The following is a 21,946-nucleotide window of genomic DNA, read 5'->3' as shown; positions in this document are numbered from 1 at the left end:
ATCAAAGGATGGCATGTTTGTGGGCAAATTATTTTCTATTTGATTGAAGATTTAATTAAATTCAAATCAACAATCATTTATTAAGCCCTTACTAAGCTAGGAACTATGGTAGTAGGCACTGGGAATACAAAGACAAAATGAAACAGTCCCTGACTTCAAGGAGGTTGCAGTTTATTGGTGCAAACCAACTTGAACATGATTTAACCTTCTGATGACTACCATAATGACCAGTTATTATACTGCACAAGAGTTTGATGTGGGTTGCTGGCCTGAATCTCTATTGCTCCTGGGTTACAGGCAGAAGGTGGAAGGCACATCTGCAATGCTTCCTGAGCAATAGAATATGCTCTCCTTTCTCACAATTAATTACTGAATAAAACGGCTTGGACAAACTTCTCTTACATTGGTTTTTTAGCCTTAACAATATAAAAATCTTAATTTTAATAACAAAAAATCATATTGCTTAAGCATTCGAAACAATTTGATCCACTTTGATGACAAAATTATTATGTACCTCACTTATCATGTGAACTTTTTCCTTTGGAAAGTGGGAAATTGACCATCTCATCTGGATTGCCACTGTGTCCATCCTCTTTCATGGGAAAATATGCCTAACCTATAATCTTTTAAGATGTTGCCAGTTTGAATCATTAAGACCAGGTGGAATTTTTACCACTAAAAGCAATAAAAAAAAAGATGGTATCATGTTTTTTGATGCTATGACAGATGTCAAGCTAGAGAAAGTTTGTGGTATATTAGTTGCTTGAGAATGGCAATGCATTTCAGGAAGATGCTGGAAATGAAAATTTAAGTTCTACAAGCCAAATTATTTAGTCCTTTTTCACAGTCAATAGGAAGTGCCTTTGGAGGGTTTATTTATTTTTTAAATTAGGGGAATGAGTTATATTTAGGTTTATTAAATTTCAAATGGGATAAAATTAAGACAAACATCAAGTAATAAACTACTGATAATTAATCTTTTAGATAGTTTTTAGACTTGTCTCCTCAAAATGCACATCCCTAAGATGTTTGACATCTTTTCTCTTACATAAAATGGTCCCACCTCATTTACCCAACCTTGTTTCCTGTTCTTTTAAACACCAAATTTCAATTCTCACTGGGTAGTTGCCTCACTTTCCCCTTAACATGACTTGACATGGCCAATCTAGACTTTATCTCTTTATTCCTGCTTCTCCACTCAGCCTTGAATGCCCTCTTTCTATCTATTTACCTTTCTAAATACTAAGCCTCTTTCAAGGCGCAGCTCAAGTACTGCTAAATCCTCCTCTGACTTTTCCATTCTGCCATGATCTCTTCCTTATCAGTACTCCTGTAGCACTTGTTTTTTCCATCTTGCTTTCTAATACAATTAACTACTGCTGTGGATCACAAGAATCATAAAATATTAGCCCTAAAGGCTACTTAAAATGTATTATTTCCCCGCCCTCCCTCACCCCCAAAATAGATGAGGAAATTGAGGCCATCTCTGGGTTTAATTTACTTATCTCCCATAACCATGGATAACAAAATCAGCTGTACAGTAATAAGTTTATTACTAAAAAAGAAAGTAACATTCACCAGCATTCTGGTATACAAATTAGCAGAATACCTTTAAAAAAAGACACAACTTTCTTTAGTCAAAGAGACACTTATTTCCATATTCCATATATAGGAAGGCAGTGAGCTGTGGAAAGGCAATGGGCTATATAGTCCATTCAAAAGAGTAAATTTCTTAAAGTCATGAAGCCCTGGGCTTGACTTTGATATATAGGAGCTGTGTAACTACTCACAAATTACTGCCTTGCTCAGTCTGTTTCCTCATCTGAATAATACTTCTACTTCTCATAAGGTTGTTGTGTGGATCAAAAGAAATAATGTATGTGAAGCCTTTTGCAAACCAAAAATTACTCTCTACGTGTCAGCTATTGTAATGTAATCAACAGTAACATTTACAGCCTCCCCCAAATACTACAAATACAAAATGGACATAGCATCGCTATTGAAATATCTCATTTCTGATGACTTAATTTTCTCAACCTTACTTTTCTTCCTTCCCAACTCTATCACCCCCTTTGAGAAAAAATGCTGCCCAAATTCTCCAACCACTCATTTATAAAACCTTTCCCATCTTTTGAGAATGATCTTTATTTTGATTCAAAAAGTTATTATTCCATCTTTCATTCTAATTGACTCAATCTACAAATTTAAATGTTTTGAATGTAGAAAACAATAATAATTCAGTTTCTCATCATGGTCCCTGGTCTTTCCCTGATAAAGGACAATCAAGAGTTTAAGGTTAAAAAAGGAAATACGATGGTTTCCTCCAACCCACATAAACTCAAAATGCCTCTTCTTTACTCTGGGCTTTGGAAGAGATGAAGGAGAAGGGAAGAATATAGGAAAAAGGCAATCTGAAGAGGTTTACTCAAAAATGGGTTGACAGACATTCAAAGAGAAAACATTGTCTTCTTTACTTACCCTTTGTTACTTCAATGGCTTGGTATATAATTTTAGGGTATTTGTGGTCAAGCAGTTATATTATAAACAGGCTAAAACATTCAATAACACCCTTGCTCTCATCCCAAAATGAATTATCTATAGCATCTGATTATTAAGGGAAACTATCTCAGCTATCACCTCCAAAATACAATTTGATGAGGAATTTTTGTCTCAAAAGCCTCAGATTTCTCTCTAAAACTATTTCTGTCACATCATAGAAGGCAGTGGGTACCAGTGTGATATGATTGCAAAACCTGCTTTAATCCTATGAATATTTTTTTCTACAATGACTTTCCCTATCGTGTTTGTCTTTAAGAGTTACAAAGACCATATAATGTTAATAACTCAGTGCATCATGAATCCTTTTTATTGCAATACAAAAAGAGGATTTAAAACTTCCATATACAAAAGTATTATAGTAATCAGACTTAACTCAGCATGCTATGTACAATTTGGGCAATAGAGATCTTGCTGTGTAAAGTTTAACTCCTAGAGTGAAAAGTTAAAGGCTTTCAGGAACTAAGATTTAGAAACATAATTTGATACAAATAGTTTTACCTTTTTTCCTTTTCAAGAGATAATTCCAATTTGGGTTTAATTATTATCTCTTGCTTACCTCCAATTCTGAGAAAAAAATATATCATATCATTTCTTTTTAGGTCATGCTACGTGTCTTATGTATGGATAGATGATGGATACTGCCAGCATGATGTGACATGTTCCATATGGTTGAATTTTCCTGACTACTCATTGTGTTTAACAGATTGGAAACAATGGGATTATAAGCACAGCCAGAGAAGTCCTCTATCACTTAAAAGAAATGTGGGGAGTTGAGAAAAAAGATTCTCATCATTTTTTTTGGTGAAGTAATTGGGGTTAAGTGACCTGCTTAGGGTCACACAGCTAGTGTCATCATTTTCATCACCAGACAAGCAGAGATAATCAACATGATTTTAGATAATCCAACATTTACTTCCACTTCACTTGTTCATGGGTAGATAATTTCTTCACTAGGGTGATTTCTGAGGAATAGCTAACACCCCTCTTGGCTGGTATCCCTGACTCTATCCCAGTAGATGTTAAGAGGTTATGTAAGACCTCAGAGAAGAAACAGACCAATTGCTCTCACATCACATCATCCTCTTGTTTATGATTTTATATTAGTCTTCTATTGTGTCTAGAATTATCCATTTTTTCTTAGTCTAACATTCAGGGTCTTTCATCACTGGACCCCCTCCTTCTCATCCCATCTTCCCTTCCTATCTCCCCACCAAGCCTCCAGCCTTGGTCTTTCTGGTCTTGTCAGATCTGTCTCAACATCCATACGATTTCTTATTTTTACCTCTATGCTTCTGCATATACCATTTCTCCACTGAATTACCCTCCTCATCTTTTATCTCTCTTTGTCTACATATAAACATTTTTACACATGTGTGTATGTGTGTATGTATAGATAGATACAGATACATTTCCCTAATTTTCTTTAAGAGTAATCACCTTCTTGAGAACCTTTCCTTGATTAATTAACTGATTATTCCCTTGCATAATGCCATATCAATCAACCAACAAATATTTATTAACTACCTATTATGTGTCAGTCACTACGTTATACCCTGATGATACAAAAGCAAAAGTGAAATATTCCCTGCCCTCAAGGAGCTCACATTCTATCGGGGAGACAACATGCACATACATTGATACATACATGCTACATGCAAAGCAGCTGAGGTAATTTGTTGGAAGGCACTAGCAGCTGGGGAGGTTATCTAATATTGGATTTTAGATTTTGGTACTTGAGCTAAATCTTGAAGGAAACTAGGGATTCTAAGAGGCAAAAGTGAGAAGGGAGTACATTCAAGGCACTGGAGGCAGCCTGTACAAAGGCTCAGAGAGGGGAGTGTCATGTATGAGAGACGACAAGAAAACCATTTTGGTTGGAACAGAGAATACGTGGGAGTAATGTGAATGAATATAAACTCCTTGGGGGAAGGAACTGTTTCATTCTTTGTTTTTATATCCCCAATGCCCAGAACAGTGCCTAGCAAATAGTAGGGACGTAATAAATTCTTGTTGATGACTGGAAAGGTACATTGTAGCCAGGTTGTAAAGAGTATTAAACGCCCAATGGAGGAATTCCTATTTGATCCGAGAACAGGGACCCACTGGAGCTTGAGTAGGGCCGTGACATGGTATTAATAGCTAATCAAAATAATAGCTAGCATTTATAGAGTGCTTTAAGGTTTGCCAAGTACTTTCCATGTGTTATCGAATTAGATCTTCACAACAACCCTGTGAGGTGTACACTATTATGATTTTTATTTTACAGATGTGAAAAAGGTGAAGGTTCTCAAGGTTACAGAGCTAGTCTCTGACGCAGAAACTGAATTCAGGTCCAAAACACTATCCACTCTACTACCTAGCAGCTCAAGGTCAGAGCTGCCTTTCAGGAATGGAGGATGGAAGGGAGTAGACAGAGACTGGGGACAGGGTGACCAATTAGAACAGTCCTGAAATAGTCCAGGGAAAATATGATGAAAGCCTGAACTAATAAAAAAATAGTGCTTCTAAAACAAAAAAAAATGAAAAAGATTGGGAAAAAGATGTATACTATGAATCAATCAGATAAAAGATCTGTCACCTCGAATCCACAAGGAACTGAGAAAGCTATAACACTTCCCAATGAAGCAAGAGTCAAAGAGCATTTTCAGAGAAGAAAATGAAAACGGTCAATAACTACAATGAAATGTATTTAAATTCCCTAATAACTACTAATAATATGTTATTATAATAAGTATTAATTCTATTAGAATAATTAATAATATTAGAATAATAAATAATAATAATTTCCCTAACAATAAAATGCAAATTAAGACAACTGCAAAAAATGGCAAGATTCACGGATGAAAGGGCATAGGTGGGAAGGGCATCCTAATATATCACTGATGGCAATGGTGGACTGGGTGGACAAATGCTATGGAGAGCAATATACAATGGGTACTAAACTGATCTCAGCACTAAAATTTCAGACAGACTTGGAATAAGACTGAAACCAAACATTTTTTTCCTTCATTATTTGTTAATTTATTTGGTTCCACTTTGTTAAATGCTAAGGGGTATAGTTAAGAATCAGTCCTCATTTTGTATGTTTATTTCACTGTTTGTGTCTGATAGTACTGTCTAAAATCCTTTTATCCTTACCATCTTTCTCTAATAAATTCTATAATTTGGTTAATGAAAATCTCTCTTTTACTAATAGTTATGACAAAGATGTTATTTCTTTATTATTATTATTTTTTAAATAGTTAAATCACTGATCCAATTATAGTTAACTGTGTATCCTAGGCTTTGGGAGATCATATTTCAGTGATTCCATTGCTAAGACGTTATCCTATAAATGTCCCAAGAAAGAAAAAAAAAAGACTTAAGTACTCTATAAAAGCAAAAAACTTAAAACAAACCACACACCCACGGATTGGAGAACTGCTTTCCATTCCCACAGCCCCCATGCCTCAGTAATCTCCAGTAGCTCCCTATTACCTCCAGGATCAAATATAGTCATCTGTTTGGCTTTTAAGAGCCCTTCACAACTGTCTGCCTCCTACCTGTTCAGTCCTACAACTTAATCAAGGGGTGGGGAACCTGCGGCCTTGAGGCCACATGTGGCCCTCTAGGTCCTCAAGCGTGGCCCTTCAATCAAAGGTACACACACACACACACACACACACGTATGTGTGTTCCTTATATGGATAACACATCTCCCCATTCCATGCATTACCACTGGCTGTCTCCATGTTTTGAACCTTCTCCCTTTTCACTTCCTCTTAACTTCCCTGGTACCATGGTACCACCAATTTGTCCATGGTTTGTTTGTCCATGGTACCACCAATTCCCCTCATTCCCCAGGCTCAAAACCTTAAAACTACTTTCTATTCCTCCCCCTCTCCCTTGTTTTCCACATTCCATCAGTCACCAAGGCTTGTTTCTTCTATTTCCTCAATATCTCTTTTACTTGTTCCTTCCTCCTAATTCTCACTGTAAACACCCTTGTTCCAGGACTCCTTATCTCTTTTCTATATTTGTGCAGTAGCCTCACTGGTATCCTCATTTCTAGTTTCTTTCTACTCCATTTCATCCTACACATTGCTGCCAAAAATTACATTCCTAAATTATAGCTCTGATCATAGCACCCTAACTTGCCTTTCCCTCCCATCCATTTCTCCCTATCCAAATTTTATTTCTCCTTCTATCAAGGCTCAACTCAAATGTTACTGCTCTCATAAAGCCATCCCTATCTGTCCCAGTGAACTTCACCTCCACTGAATGCTCACAGCCCTTTTTTATACTCTGCTCAGGATACTTGTTACATTCTGCTACTGTAGTTTTTTGTAGTTACCTACCTTACAGTGAGTGCTCCTATGAGGACAATGCTTTATATTCTAGAATTCGGTGTCACTATTATGATTATCATCATCACTTTTGCTTCTCTTAGCTTGTAATTTCCTTTAGGGCTGGTGCCATATCTCATTCATTTTGTATCTTCTCTAGCTCCTACCACAGTTTTTAAATATAATTTTAAAGTGTACATATATAATATACAATTTTAAATGCTAGCTATTATTATCTATCAGGCACTTAATAAATGCTCTTTGAAAGAATACTCTCCCAGAAGATGAGAACACAAATGCACAAAGGACATCATTATTATATTTACTTGTTATAATCTGCCTTTAAAGTTATTACCTTAGCTGGCTCTTTAGAAAACTAAGAAATTCCTTCATCTCCTCCATTTGGTTAAAACTAGGAAGATGTGCTCCAAGTGCTTCGCAAAATCTTTCAGCCTCTTCCCAAGTTCTTTTTCTTACAACTCTCTCTTTGTGAAACAGCTTAAAAAGTAAAAAAAAAATAAATTTATTCCAATTTTATAGAAATAAAATGATTCACAGAACTTTCAAAGTGGGCCGCACTAAAACATGTGGTCATTTTACTTGTTTCTAAGGTTTCAGGAAAACAAAACAACCAAGAATCTGATAATAAGTACTCCACACTTTAGAGTGAGGAAGCATTTGATTTTCAAAAGGTTTAAAAATGATCACACTGAGCATCTGAGTTATGAGGAGCATACAAGACAGTAGAAGGACAGTGCGACAATGTTATCATACAAACATGAACAATGACAACAGAAAGAGGTTGTTGATATTCTTCAATCATTTTTCAGTCGTGTCCAACTTTCCTTGACCCTGTTTGGGGTTTTCTTTCGTGTGTGTGTGTGTGTGTGTGTTTTGGCAAGGCAATCGGGGTTAGTGACTTGCCCAAGGTCACACAGCTAATGAGTATCATGTGTCTGAGGCCCAATTTGAACTCAGGTCCTCCTGACTCCAGGGCTGGTACTCTATCCACTGCACCACCTAGCTGCCCCTGTTTTGGATTTTCTTGGCAAAGATTTTGGAGGAACTTACTATTTCCTTCTCCAGTTCATTTTACAGATGACGAAACTGAGGCCAACAGGGTTAAGTGACTTGCCAAGGTCACACCTAGTAAGTGTCTAAGGCAGATTTGAACTCAGGAAGACAAATCTTCCTGACTCTGGACTGGGTACTTTATCCACTGTGCCACCTAGCTGCCCAGAGGAAGAAGTAAGTCATGATTTAATAACGTTAAAGGATTAATTTAATTAAGAATGTTGTTTTACCTTATAACAGGAAAGCCCTGTTGGTAAACTGTGCCATCCACTGGGACAGGGATCATCAGGTTTAGGAACTGCTTCCTCATGCTCTGGGGGCCCAATTCTTTTCTTGCAAATAGAAAGGGCTTTGAAGCTTTTACAATCCTTGACCTCCCATTTTCCAAGTGAATTTCCACTTGCAAGAGCTACACATCCACCTGGTGAAGCTACAATTTGACCAGTGAATGAAAAGGTTAGTTTTTGTTTTTTAAAACAAAACAACACGCACAATTTCTAGTGTTTCTATTCTTTCTTTTGAGGGGGAAGAAGAAGGAAAAAGAGAGGGAGAAGGATGAAGGATGAAGTGAAAGGAATAAGGAATTGACTTATACAAGAGGACCAAGAGATCTGTTAACTAGGGCACTTAGATTGGTCCAAGCAGGAGGATTCAGACTTCAAAACAAAATAACACTCAACCATGGGACCTCTGGAGATGTGATCCAAACTATTTTTTTGAGCAAGGTTATTCTGGCAGCCATGTGTAGGAACTACTGGTCAAAATAGGGCAAGTGAAGGCTCAAAATCTGGAGAAGGTAGCAAAGATGAACCATGGTAAATTGGAACTGAGATGTCAAATCTTTTCATTTTAACACTTTATAATTACAACTATTAAATCTAAGGATATAACAGGGCTCCCCAACCACTGAGGATGAGCATATGCTGATTTCCCTCAAGTCCTGAGATCAAGGGGGCTGCTGATGGGAAGTGAAATCTGAGCTAGGGCTCCCCTCCTGTCTAGGACTCAAGGGCTCATGGCGGCGGCAGCAACTTGCTCAGACATCTACTGGTTAAGGCCTGGGAATCTACTTCTAGCTCCCATGGAATGGCTGGGGATCCCTGGAATAGAAATTCCCAGGTCAGACTGATTTTCCAAAATATCACAACATATAAAATAAAAGAAAGAAGAGAACTTAGAGATCACTCAGTCCAACCATTCCTTGTTTTTACATCCTCAGTACCTTGTATAATACCTAGTATACAGTAGGAACTTAATAAATGCTTGCTGATTTTTTATTAAGGAAACTGGGTGACTTTTTCAAGGTCATATAGCTAATAAATGGCAGAGCTTGGGTTTGAACACAGGTTCTTTGGTTTCAGATTTAGAATTATAGTAATTACTGAACACGAGTGGGAGAAGATTCTTGGGATTTGTCTCTAAATCACAATTTCATGGGAACTCATGACTCTCTAGACCTGGACCTAGAAAACTTTCTTAATAGATTTACATAGCACATTAAGGTCTACAGACTATGTTACAAATATTATTTTATTTTCTCTTCACCACAATTGAAGTAGGTGCTATTATTATTCCCATTTTACAGATGAGGAAACTGAGGCAGAAAGACATCTTCCCAGTGTCACAGAGCCAGTTAAACTCCTGGCTTCAGGTCTAGTACTTTATCCACTTCCTTTCCCTACCTCAATCACACCAACCTCACAGGGCTATATATTCCCTCTCCTACCCCAAGAGAAATAGAAAGTTTGGTAATAATAATAGCTAACATTTATATAGCATTTACTGTGTTCCAGGAACTGTGCTAAGTACTTTACAATTATTATCTCATTTGACTCTCACAACAACCTTGGCAAGTAAATGTTATTATGCCCACTTTATAGTTGAGGAAACTGAGGAAAAGAGGGGTTGACTTGCTGAGGGTCATGCTGGTGTCTGAGGCTGGATTTGAACTCTGGTCTTCCTAATTTCAGGTCCCGTGCTTGATCCATTCTACCAAGTAGTGGCTTATTAAGTAGGAACTTTCCAAGTCTACCAGGTAGAGGTCAAACACTGCTAATAGCTTCCATTAAGTCCCAACTACAGTTACTATATCAGACAATAACAAGTGAAATTCACACAATTCAAAGATTAGAGAAAGTAGAATGTTTTGTAATTTAATGCTATGGATCTAACCAATTATAATCATAGTCAGTGCTCAAAATCATCCAGAGATGGACTAGCTCACCTATAGATGAAGTAAAATCCTTCCTATCTTGGTCCTGCCTTTCCACCTTTTATGAACAGTTGTTGTTGAATTGTTTCAGTTGTGTCTGACACTTTGTGACCCCATTTGGAGTTTTCTTGGCAAAGATACTGAACTGCTTTGCCATTTACTTCTCCAGCTCATTTGGCAGATGAAGAACCTGAGGCAAACAGGGTCAAATGACTTGCCCAGAGTCTAACTCTGGATTTGAACTCATGAAGATGAGTCTTCCTGATTCCAAGCCCAGCACTATATCCACTGAGCCACCTAGCTGTCTTCTATGAACAGTAGGGCCCAGCAATTATCTGATACTGGAGAAGGAATTAAGAACATAAGCGGCAATTGAGTAATGAAAACAGGTGTGCTATTTCACAGCAGCATTTCTGGATTTTGGCTGAAGTAATAAAAGAGATGTGAAAATCAGCTCTAGTTATTAAGAGTCATGTCATTAAGTGATAGTCTATATGAGAAGGGTTGATAGTCTCAACTGCTCCACTGCAAAGCAGATTTTGTATCATATAGCAATCAATCAACAAATGAGCAGTTATAAAATGCCTACTATGCGTCTGCCAGGCACTATTCTAAGCACTGGGAACGAAAAGGCGAAAATGACACAGTCTCTGTCCAGAAGGAGCTTACATTCTAAGGGTAGATAAAAGATTTAGAGATGGAAGGGATGTGAGAGTTTATCTGGGCCAACACTTTTATTTCATACATGAGGATACCCATAGAGGACTTGACCAAGGTCACAAAGTGTCAAAACTGGAATTTGAACCTAGGTCCTCTGACTCCAAATTCAATGCTTCACCATACCACACTGCCTCAAACACTCTAGTGACTATTACCTTTGGTTTGATGGTCAAGGACTGAATAGATAAGACATAGTCAACTGCTCTTATTTAAGGAATGTCATTAGATTTTTGCCTAAAAACGTTGTATTACCTTCAGAATTCAATACAAAGCTTTCCATACAAGAATCCACTTATCACAAACACTTGTTCAATTAAATTAAATGTTATTATTAGCCAAAAACAAATTTCAGCAAAGTTGTCAAACAGAGAAGACATTTGAGAAAGATTCAATTTAACAAGGTATCTTATTCTACTCCTTTCAAAGTGGAGGCATTTACCTGGCTCAAGAGAATTCCAGTTTACGTAGGTCACAACTGGCTTCATCCCATCTACACTGGCCCATCTATATTCTCCTCGTGAATCTTCATCTCTCAAGCCAGCCCAAAAGAATTTTCCTCCACCTTTACTGTACTTTTTAATCATGTTGTTTAAGAATTCTTGCTCAAATCTGTAAAAGAAGGTTCAAATGGCTTGTTCATGATAATTTTCAGTATCAAATTACTATACTGGTGAAAGAGACTACCATCTCCTTAAGAACGAGGGGCAGCTAGGGGGCTCAGCGGATAAAGCACTGGCCTTGGAGTCAGGAGGACCTGAGTTCAAATCTGGCTGCAGATTTACTAGCTATTTGACCCTGGGCAAGTCACTTAACCCTGACTGCCCTCCCCCAGAATCAATCAATGAGTATTCATTAAGTGCCTACTGTGTGCCAAGAACTGGGCACCGGGACAAAAATGAAATATATATTCTGTCGAGAGAATAGCAAGTGAGGGGTTCACAAAATCCCTCATGAACAAGCCAACACTTGAGATGAGCTCTGAAGGACACCCAGAGGTAAGAAGGGAGAGCATGCTGAGTATAAGGACCAACTGGTGCAAAGGCAAGGGTACAGCAGACGGCGATCATGTGTAAGGGCCGGTAAGAAGGCCGTTTTGGCTAGATTGTAGAATCTGCAAAGGGCAGTAATCTCTAACAAAGCGAAACTGTGAAGGGCTTTAAATGCCATCCAGAGGAGTTTGCTTTTTCACAGTAAAGGTAATAGGGAACTAGGGGATTTATTGAGTAGGCAAGTGACAAGGTCAGACATGGACTTTTGGAAAAACACATTGGTAGCCATGCAGAGAATGTCTTTTCCCCCCCACCACTCCAGAAGGGAAAGACTTGAGGCAAGGAGACCAATCAGGAGACAATTAAAATAATCCAGGTGAGAAGTAAAGAGGACCTGAACAAGACTGTGGCCATTTGAATATGGAGAAGGAGGTGAGAGATGTTGCAGAGGAAGAAATCACATGACTTGGCAAAAGATTAGAAAAAAACTGATGCCTTCTTAGATGAAGCAGACAGCCCACTGGCTTCTGAATTTAGAGGATTTGCGCTCAAAATTTGCCACTAATGCTTAAGATTTGTGTGATCTTGGACAAGTCACTTAATTTCCCTGGGACCTCAGTTTCCTCACCTGTAAAACATGGGGGTTGAACTAGATAACCTCTGGGGTCCCTTCCAGCTTCAGATCTATGCTCCTATGAACATACAGCTTACCTGATGGCTGCCATACCTGCTAGTTATTGTGAGATTGCAGTGAGTTCCAAAGGGGACCTCATCCTTAAAGATCTTGTAACATGCTTCTCCATGCCTCTCCCAGCCCTAAATCAGAGCAGGTTATTACTACTACAGAGTATTCCAAGATAGGCAACATCTCTCTGACTCAAAGTACTGAAGCATTAAACATAAAATCCTAAACTCAATTTAATTGGGGTGGAGGGGGGAGCTAGCAGTTTAATGTCTCTACATGCTGAGGTAGGAGACAACAGAATCCAGACAGAGGAAGACATATGACTAAACCAACCCCAGAGTACAGTAGTATATGAAGCAGTGATCATATATATGTTTTTGCATGACTTCTTGGGTGTAGTGATATCCCAATATATAACTCTCCAAATGAAAATTTTGTTTTACCTACTCTGAACCTTTGGTTTGGTCTGGTACAAGGGTTCTTAACTTTTTGGACCCCTTTGGAAATCCAGTGAAGCCTATGGATCCTTTCTGATAATAATGTTTTTAAATACATAAAATAAAATACATAGGATTCCAAAGGAAATCAATTCTTGAAAAACAGTTAATAAGATACTTAGAAAACAAGTTCACAGACCCTACTATTAAGAACTCCTGGTCAAGAAACAACATTTTCTCCTCATTCCCCCAACCTCCCGCCCCCTCCAAACACCATTTCTGGCTAAGACAGGCTCCATGTTGGCTTAGAGATTTCAATATACCTCTTCTTGAGGGCAGTCCTTATCCAATCTTGTTTCATTGATCGTCTTTCCTGTTTTCTTGCATACATACTTGAGTTTCTTTTCACAGGACTGGACTCTCCAGTGACCTAACTGTGATAAAACAAGTAGAAAAGTTGCTTAGGGGAAAAAAAAGGATTTGTTTTAAGCTTTAAAACTGAACTCTGACTTGCTTCTCTTCTCATCAAATAATAAAGATGAGAGCCCCTTAGAGAGGCTCTCATTTGTTCTACAGGGACACTGCCCCAGATAGGCTGTCAGCATCACAACAAGGTCCTAGGGGACACTAATTTCGTCTTCTCATGAGCTTTATCATCACTCTTAATTGACTACATTATCCTTTGAGACAGGAAAAAAAGTGGGAAGTCTGTTTCAAAGAGAATAGAACACTAGATAATCTTCTTCCACAAGACATCTAGGATGGCCAAGATTCACCCACAAACAGTATGGCCCTTGGGCATTCACTTACTTAACCTTTCTGGGTCTCTGTTTCCTCATTTGTAAAATGAGAATAATATGTGTACTACCTAGAATTCATATGTAGAGAAGCACCATGGTATGGGGGTAGAGTTCTGGAGTTGGGGTCAGAAAGATTCAGGGTCAAATCCTGCCTTTGACAGTGGCTGTGTGACTCTAGCCATATCAAGCAACTTTTCTCATCTGTTAAATGAGGGTGTTAGAGTGATGACCATTAGGGTCCCTTCAAACTCATAAATTTAGGCTCCTATGATCTCAAAGTGATATGGTAAGGAAAGTACTTTGTAAACCTTAAGGTCCTATGTATTTGAGCTCTCATCATCTGTCATGTTGCCTTAAAAAAAGTCTGAAAACAACTCATTCTCCTTAGAATTGTAACTAGAGATTCTCATAGATGCTTGGAAAGGGGATATTTTGTAGGGCCCCTACAGCTATGATGGCCGCAATTCATTTCATAGTGTCTGGTTTATGGTTTCCTTTCCACAACCCTTCTGATTATGTATAAGGATCTCTTTATTTCTTTGAATTTTTTGACTGCAAGTACAATATTTTCCTTGGGGAATGTGAACAAATTGATACTGCTTGCTAAAAAATAAACTACATGAATATACACATTAATACATGGCTATATTATTAAAAATTAAGACTTTTATCTCCCTGTTAGGATCTGTTTTAGAACTTTATTCCCTCCTGAATCTCAGTTAGAGTTCATATATAGAATTCCAAGGGAAAAAAATGAAAAAGCACCTTCAGAAGGCCTTTGATCCTCACTTGAAAGACCAATCTAAGGCCAGGAATGGCACTGGACAAAGAATTTTGAATTGGCTACCATCCCATATGCCTATGTAGTTTTAAGTGCTTTCCTTTCACCCTTGAAGCCAGTCAATGTCTCCCCCAATTTCCCCAATTATAACTTCATAAAGAAGTATTAATTAGGTTCCAAAGTGTCCCATAGCACTGGGATGGTGGACAAGACCTTCCACAGTCCTTTGTTAACTAGCCACAAGTCCCACAGGTAAATGAGGAAACATCACAGTTCCACAGTCACATAACAACTCAACTAATTACTACACTCAAAGCACAGATTTTAAAAACAGAGATAATCGAAAACCTTGCTCCCCCCAAATGGAGGGAACATTTCTTTTTTTAAATTAATTAATTTTTTTAACATGCGTTTTTAAAACTTGGGGTTACAAATTTTCTCCCTTCCTCCCTCCCCACCCACCCTCATTGAAAAGGCAAGCATCTCGATACAGGTTATAGATGTGTAGTCAAGCATAACACTTCCATAGTAGTCATGTTGTGAAAAACTAAGTATATTTCTGGAGGGAACGTTTCTAACACACACCAGAGATATAATTTTTCCTGTACAAAAATGAAACTTAGAAACTGTTTTTGGAGGGGTTACCACATCATTCTATCAATCAAGACACAGATTTGGAGGACTGCAATGGGCTCCCCCCCTCTTTAGCCAGCTGGTAAAGATTATCTTCTAATAAATCTCTTTTGAACTCATAATGTTTTACATGGTGTTTTTCCACTTCCTCTTACTGGTGTGGATGCCGAGTTACTCAATTTAAGAGGTATTAGCTGCCAAATGGAGGAACAGAAATGGGTAGCAAAAACTGATCAAGTTTCCTCATTTTAATTAAAAAAACTCCAAAGACTCATATAGAGAACCCAAAATAATTCCAACTGCTGTAGTGAAAGTGATCTAATGTACAGCTACTTATGTGTGGTTGAGTTGGACTAAAAAGAGGTTATAGGAATTGAGAATGAAGAACTGGGAGGTGAGGGTATGTGAACAGGGAAGAATTTAGGGTGGAGAAGCAGACAGTAAGTGAGGTTATTGGACTTACTGGAGAAGAGACTGACCTGGAGGTCCACAGGTAAGAACAAAGATCTGGCCAGAATGGGATGGATTTTAAAGTGAGAGGTAGTTGCTAAGTGAAGGTGATGAAGTCAGGGTGTAAGTGGCAATAGAAAGTTAGAAGTATGCCGACTCCTTTCCTTGGCCCCATGTGTCACAGAGCGTGAGAAAAAGAACAGTCAGCCTTGAAGAGGATTCCAAAAGATGTGGTAGCTTGAGGGAAAAAAAAAAACCCTAGGTTTCAGTGAGCATCAGAATACGGAAAGAGTATGAGAAGAGAGCCAAGTCAAGGGGAGCATGATAACCACGGAGGAAGATTCCAAAAAGCACAATGTAAAAGGAAGTACAGAGGAAGATGGTTATGGAAGAAATTCTAGGGGGAAGGGGTTTTCACCTAGGCAAAAGGTAGTTCTAAAACACAGGGATTAGGAATTCAGTAGTTATAGTGAAAGAGAATGCCAAGTACAGGATAACAGCAAAAGCAACACAAAGAAGCACCCTCCCCCTGTATAAAAATTAACCATGCACATGATGTGACCAGATCATCTTGAATCTGCTCCTATTAGTAACAAGCCTTTGTTTTAAGCTCTTGGTATGGTCAGAATTTAATATTACCACAATGACTTAAAAGTTCTTTTGAGTTTTTGTGCGTATTATAGCTTTTTCAAATGAAGTTTTACATATAGTTAGTATTTATGCTGCAATCCTGTTTTAAATACCAGAATAATTTCTAAAAGTGCTTAGCACAGTACTTGGAACACAGAACATACTTAATTAATGCTTGTTAACATGAATAAAAGGAAATTATATTGGAGATCTCTGTGGAGGGATCATAGTCCTATGATTACAGGACCTTAGAGTTAGAGCTAAAAGGAACCTCTGGTGGTTGCATTTTACAGCTAAGGAAACTGAAACCCAGAGAGGTTAAGTGATTTGCCCAAGGTGACACAAATAGTAACTGTTAGAGTTGGAGTTTGAACCCAGGGCCGCTAACCCCAGAATCAGTGCAGAAACTAAATTCAGCTTCAAGGTCCTAAATAGAACGGTGCATAACTGGTTCTATAGGTGAAGATTGTGGTAGAGCCCCTTTAGCTTATTATAGGTAGAAGATTATTTAGGTATTATTTGTTTGATAGGACACCCTTCATCTGTTGTCATAATTATTGGCAGATCTGTATCAACTATGAGAGGCATTGTGCTCAATGGCTGGAAGACTTAGAGTGAGTTGCGACCGTTCCTCCTCTCAATGTGTTTACTATGTGAGGAGCCAGACAGCATTTATTAAGGGCCTACTGTGTGCCAAAGACTAGGCACAACGTTCTAGGCACTAGGTATACAAATACAAAGAATGAAACAATCCCTACTCTCAAGGAATCCTATTCTAATTGGGGGTAGGGGTGGGGGTAGAGGAAGGCAAGTATTTTATACACACATATACATATATAACATACACATATGTATATGTGTAAATACACAATAAGTATAAAGAGAATAAATAGAAATAAATATAAGATAATTAAATACAAAGTATTTAGGTAGAGAGGGCAGGGATAGCTTAGTCTGTAATTAACCTTTACCTAATGGGGTCGCGAAGACTCAGACACAACCGGACAACAACAAACTTATTGCGGAGATAGAGACAGGGAGAACCCTTATCTGCTTGGTGCTGATTCTTTCTCTCTTTTTCCAATTTATTTACAAACAAATTGAGGCTCCCACTCATTTAAAAAACATTCTTGTGGTCAGATTACACAACAGTATCATAAACAAACCCCAGATGCTTCCTACCTTTCCTGAATAGCAAACACAGTTAGGAGTTTTATTGTAGGGAATATTTGGTTCATTTTGGTCCCAGTAAGTAAGAGTCACTTCAGTGCCATCTGACCACTTAAATAAAGCTGGTGTATCATTATTCTTAAGACCTGTCCATATTTCTTCTTTGGTTTCTAAAAGAAGAGGGTTCACAGATTAGTAAATCCTTAAATAGGTGTCAATTTTTAAAAGATTAAATGTCTTCACATTTAAACTAATTCATTTCAGTGAATAAAGTATTATACTTTTTTTTTAGTGTCTCCCTCAAAGTCGCCATCGGGGTTCTCTGTTTATTCTATCTCATTCACATTTCAGTCAACCAACAAGCATTTATTACAGATCAGGTATTGTGCTAAGCACACAGGGTTACAAAGATAAAAGCAAATAACATTCCTGCCTGCAAGGAGTTTATATTCTAATAATGAGACAACATCTAGAGATGTAAATACATATTGATAATATACAAAATGAATACAGGATAGTTTAGGGAAAACACACTAGTAGTTGGGGGGAATTAGATGTATCAAAAAATGGAATGGGCAACTTTGGAAGGTGAATTCTTCTATACTAGAGGTCTTTCACTGATGACTTGGTGGAGCAAGGATATAATTAGTATAGTACTAGACATCAAGTCTGAAAAAATGGGGTAACTGTGTTCCCCAGGGCCACTTAACCCACCTCAGCATTAGTGTTTTTTCTTATTTGCTAAATAGAGATAATACCTGTATCAATTACTTCACGGAGTTCTTGTGAGTGTCATGGTGTATATGCAATATGCACTTTTTTAAACTTTGAATGCTATATAAATATGAATCATTATTAGATGGAATTCCTATCCAGGTATTGGCCTCTTAGAATACTCCTGTAGTGAATAAGAGCCATGTGTTTGGACTCAGAGAACTTGGGTTCTAATTGCTGCTGATACTTAACTACTTGTGTGAAAAGTCACTTAACCTTTCTGGGAAAATGAAGCCATGGAACTAGATGTCTCATAAGGGTCCAGCTCTAAATCTATGATCCATTAAAATGATATCATTCAAAGGAGCTGTGGAATTAGATTTAAAAAAAAAAGACAGAACAAGAGGAATACAATGTAAGTGAAATCAAGATAGCAGAAAGGCTCAAGAATGATAGGGTGGTCCATGGCAGCACAGTAAACTCTATGAAATCAGAGAAGCCTGGTCCAAAATCTACCTCTGCCATTTTACCACCTCTGTGACTTTAGGTCACTGAGTGTCACTGGGCTTGTTTCCTCATCTGTAAAATCAGGAGAATGGACTAGATGACCTCTAACTCCCCTTCTGGCTTTCAATGTATGTATGATCCTATGATTTTCCCCTACTTCACACCTTGAACAACTCTATATCGTAACCTCTCCTCTTGTTCCAATTTCTGTGGAAGAAGCGGCCCTTTGTGAGAAGGCCACCGCTCTGCTTATGCTCTCATTCACCAGGCCCTCCATCTTCCCACTTACCCTTCTATAGCTTCCCTCCTCATCTTCAATCTTGCCCTAAGCATGCACCAGTCCCCCTTATCTTTAAAAAACAAAACCCCTTTACAAGACTCTGCTATCCCTTACATTTGGTAATACTATGATCAGCAACTGATACTTTCTAGCATCCAAAGATGGAGATGAGAATGGTCGAATAAACTGCCTCTCCCTCACCAACTCCCAGCTAAAGGAGCAGGTTCCTCAAGGGTCACAGGTTGAAAGGGGAAGTTTTCTAGGGCATGACCCTCCTGATCTAGAAATGTGGTCCCTAAAGAGTCAAATGAACTAGACAGGGAATGTGGCTTTCTTTTTACTTAATAGGGGACATAATCCCCTTGTTCCAAACTGACTACTTCAATGGCCAGTTTCCAGTATAGATAGATAATATTTCATTTCAGGAGGTAGAACTGATGAGCATGTAATCTGTACATGAATGTGCATGTAACCTAGTTTGATCCCTCCTGGATATGCTTTTTGAATCTCTCCAGTCTTCACCATCATGACTCAGCTGCTTTCTTAACCTGGAACATCCTTTCACCATGCTGCCTGCCTTCTCCCCTTGACTGGTGGGGGGGGGCATCCCCAAATGACCTAGGTTGGCCATGCTTCCTTCCCTTAATGCCCATGCTTTTAACTCTTTCTGGACTTTGCCGCCATGACTCAGTTGCCTTCTCATCCTGAAACATCTCTCTGCCATGCAGGCCCCTTTCTCCTATGGTGAGCTCCTATTCCAAGAACTCCATTTGGAGATGGGTCTAGGCTGACTATGCCTTACTCTCCTCCAGCTGTGTTTCTGCCTCAAAGCTTCACTACTATGTATCCACATGGGTAACTTCTCCTCCCTTCCCATCTTTGCTGGCTTTTCAGCTCCTTTTTTAGCACCCACCCCACCTCTTGATCAAACTGGGGAGTTAGCTATCCTAGTGGCACAGTGGATATGGATAGGGCATTCGACTTGTAGTCAGGAATAATTGAGGTCAAATCTTGTCTTCAACACTTGCAAACTGCATGATTGTAAGTCCATTAGCTGTTGACTCCCTGATCTGTAAAATGGGGATAATCACAGCACCTTTATCCCAAGGTTTTTGTGAGGATAAAATAAGATTATATTTGCATAGCACTCTGCAAACCTTAAAGTACTACATAAATGCAATTATTATCATTATTGTTAGTTTTACAGGTGTACTAAGACTAAAGCGAGAAGATCTAGAACTCTTGATTTCTCAGTGGATCTGGGGGTATATCAGACTTAGTAACTGTTAGAAATGGGGAGGGGTTCCTTTTTATTCTTGTCTTGTTAACATCTTCCTTCTACCAATTTCTCTTAAGTCTTGATAGTGGTATATAGAAATGCAGGTAATTTTTGCAGGTCTATCTTATCTCCCACAAATTTAAAAAATTCATTGATTGTCTCTATTTTTATTGATAGTCTTAGGTTTTCTAGCTATATAATCATGCTGTCTGCAAATATACATTTTGACTTCTTCATTACTGATGTTTAATTACTTTCATTTTTTCCCACGCTTTATTGATTTTGTGATTTTAAAAATTATATCAGAAATGGATCTCTCTAATCTATATGCTTTTTTCTTTTAAAGAAGAATTTTTCTAACATTTCTCAGTTGTATATGATGATACTATGTTGTAGTTTTTATATATACTTTCAATAATATTATTAATAATCTTTCAATATGGTTTATCACTTTTAGCAGGATTTCAAAAGTTATGTTAGGAGTAAAGAGAGTGGACATCCTTGTGTTGGTTTCTCTTCTCTCCCCCCCTTCAAGAGAATGCTTTTAGCATTGCTTAGTTACATATAATAATACCATGTTGTGGTTTCAGATATACATATTTTTTATAATATTATGTATAGGTCTTTTTATTCATGTATTATATCTATCTATCTATCTATCTATATCTCTATCTATCTGTCCATATATATATGGGGTAAAAAGAGTGCTTTATTGTTATCTAAGAATTTCCCTGTGTATTGTGATACCATTATAAAGTCTTTTTTCTTGAGGACAAAATGTATGATATTAAACGTTTTTCTGGTTTATACCACCTATCTATAAATCCTACTTGGTCACAATAGCGCAATGTTTTTGATGTACAGCTATATCCTATTTATGATCCTATGTTTAACAATTTTGCATTGATATTCAGTAATGACATTGGTCTATGGTTTTCTTTCCAATTGTCCAATGGACATTTTCAAACTGGATATCTCAGGGATGTCTCAAACTCAACATGTCCCAAATTGAACTGGTTATATTTGAATTGAAGCTTCCTCTCTTCCAAACTTCCCTATTTCTATCGAAGATACAACCATTCGTCCTATCTCCTGGGTTCATAATCCTAGCATCTCCCTTGACTCCTCACTTTCTCTCATACCATGTATCTAATCAGTTACCAAAGCTTACCATTTCAGCTTCAACAACTTCTCTCAACTCTGATCCCTATTCTCTATTCACGTAACTACTACCTCAGTTCAGATCCTCATTACCTCTTGCTATTTTATTGCAACAACCTTAATAATTGCCTCAAGACTTTCTCTCCTCTGGTCCACATTGCTGCCAAAGTAATTTTCTTAAGTACAAGACCTTACTTTGTCACTACTCTTACTGAATCCATTCCACTGGTTCTCTACTGCCTATAGCATAAAACATAAAGACTTTTAAAAAATGGCCCCAACCTATCTTTCCAATCTCATTGAGCATTACATGACTGTGACTGTCCCACAAACTTAGAGCTTTCCCTCCTGACCTTTGCCTCAAAAAATCCTTCTCTCGAAGCTCAAGCATCACCTTCTACATGAAGCCATTCCTCGATTTCCCCAACTGCTAGTGTCCTTTCTCTTTTTTAACTAACTTCATTATATTTATCTGTATTTATCCTTTTCATATTTATTTTATATATACACTTATGTATGTACCTGTCTCCCCCACTCTAG

General features: G+C 37.9%; 1 protein-coding gene across 6 annotated transcripts in view; it reads right to left on the bottom strand.

Annotated features, from left to right (window-relative positions):
- LOC114045609 (CD302 antigen) overlaps positions 1–21,946 on the bottom strand; it is a 183,742-nt gene that overhangs the window by 117,325 nt on the left and 44,471 nt on the right. For all 6 annotated transcript variants that reach the window (XR_003569406.1, XR_003569407.1, XM_027865689.1 and 3 more), the window contains exons 8-13: positions 17,478–17,635; positions 13,325–13,435; positions 12,607–12,695; positions 11,330–11,499; positions 8,189–8,388; positions 7,240–7,382 (exon numbers count right to left, since the gene is read on the bottom strand). Coding sequence is in view for 4 of the 6 variants with exons in the window: in XM_027865689.1 (XP_027721490.1) it covers positions 7,240–7,382; positions 8,189–8,388; positions 11,330–11,499; positions 12,607–12,695; positions 13,325–13,435; positions 17,478–17,635 (871 nt within the window). In the remaining 2 variants the exon portion in view is untranslated. The remainder of the gene's footprint in view (positions 1–7,239; positions 7,383–8,188; positions 8,389–11,329; positions 11,500–12,606; positions 12,696–13,324; positions 13,436–17,477; positions 17,636–21,946) is intronic.

Source organism: Vombatus ursinus, unplaced genomic scaffold (assembly GCF_900497805.2).
Source record: "Vombatus ursinus unplaced genomic scaffold, bare-nosed wombat genome assembly UNPS02014779.1, whole genome shotgun sequence".
Lineage (NCBI taxonomy): Eukaryota > Metazoa > Chordata > Mammalia > Diprotodontia > Vombatidae > Vombatus > Vombatus ursinus.
This window is presented reverse-complemented; position numbering and strand designations above follow the sequence as displayed.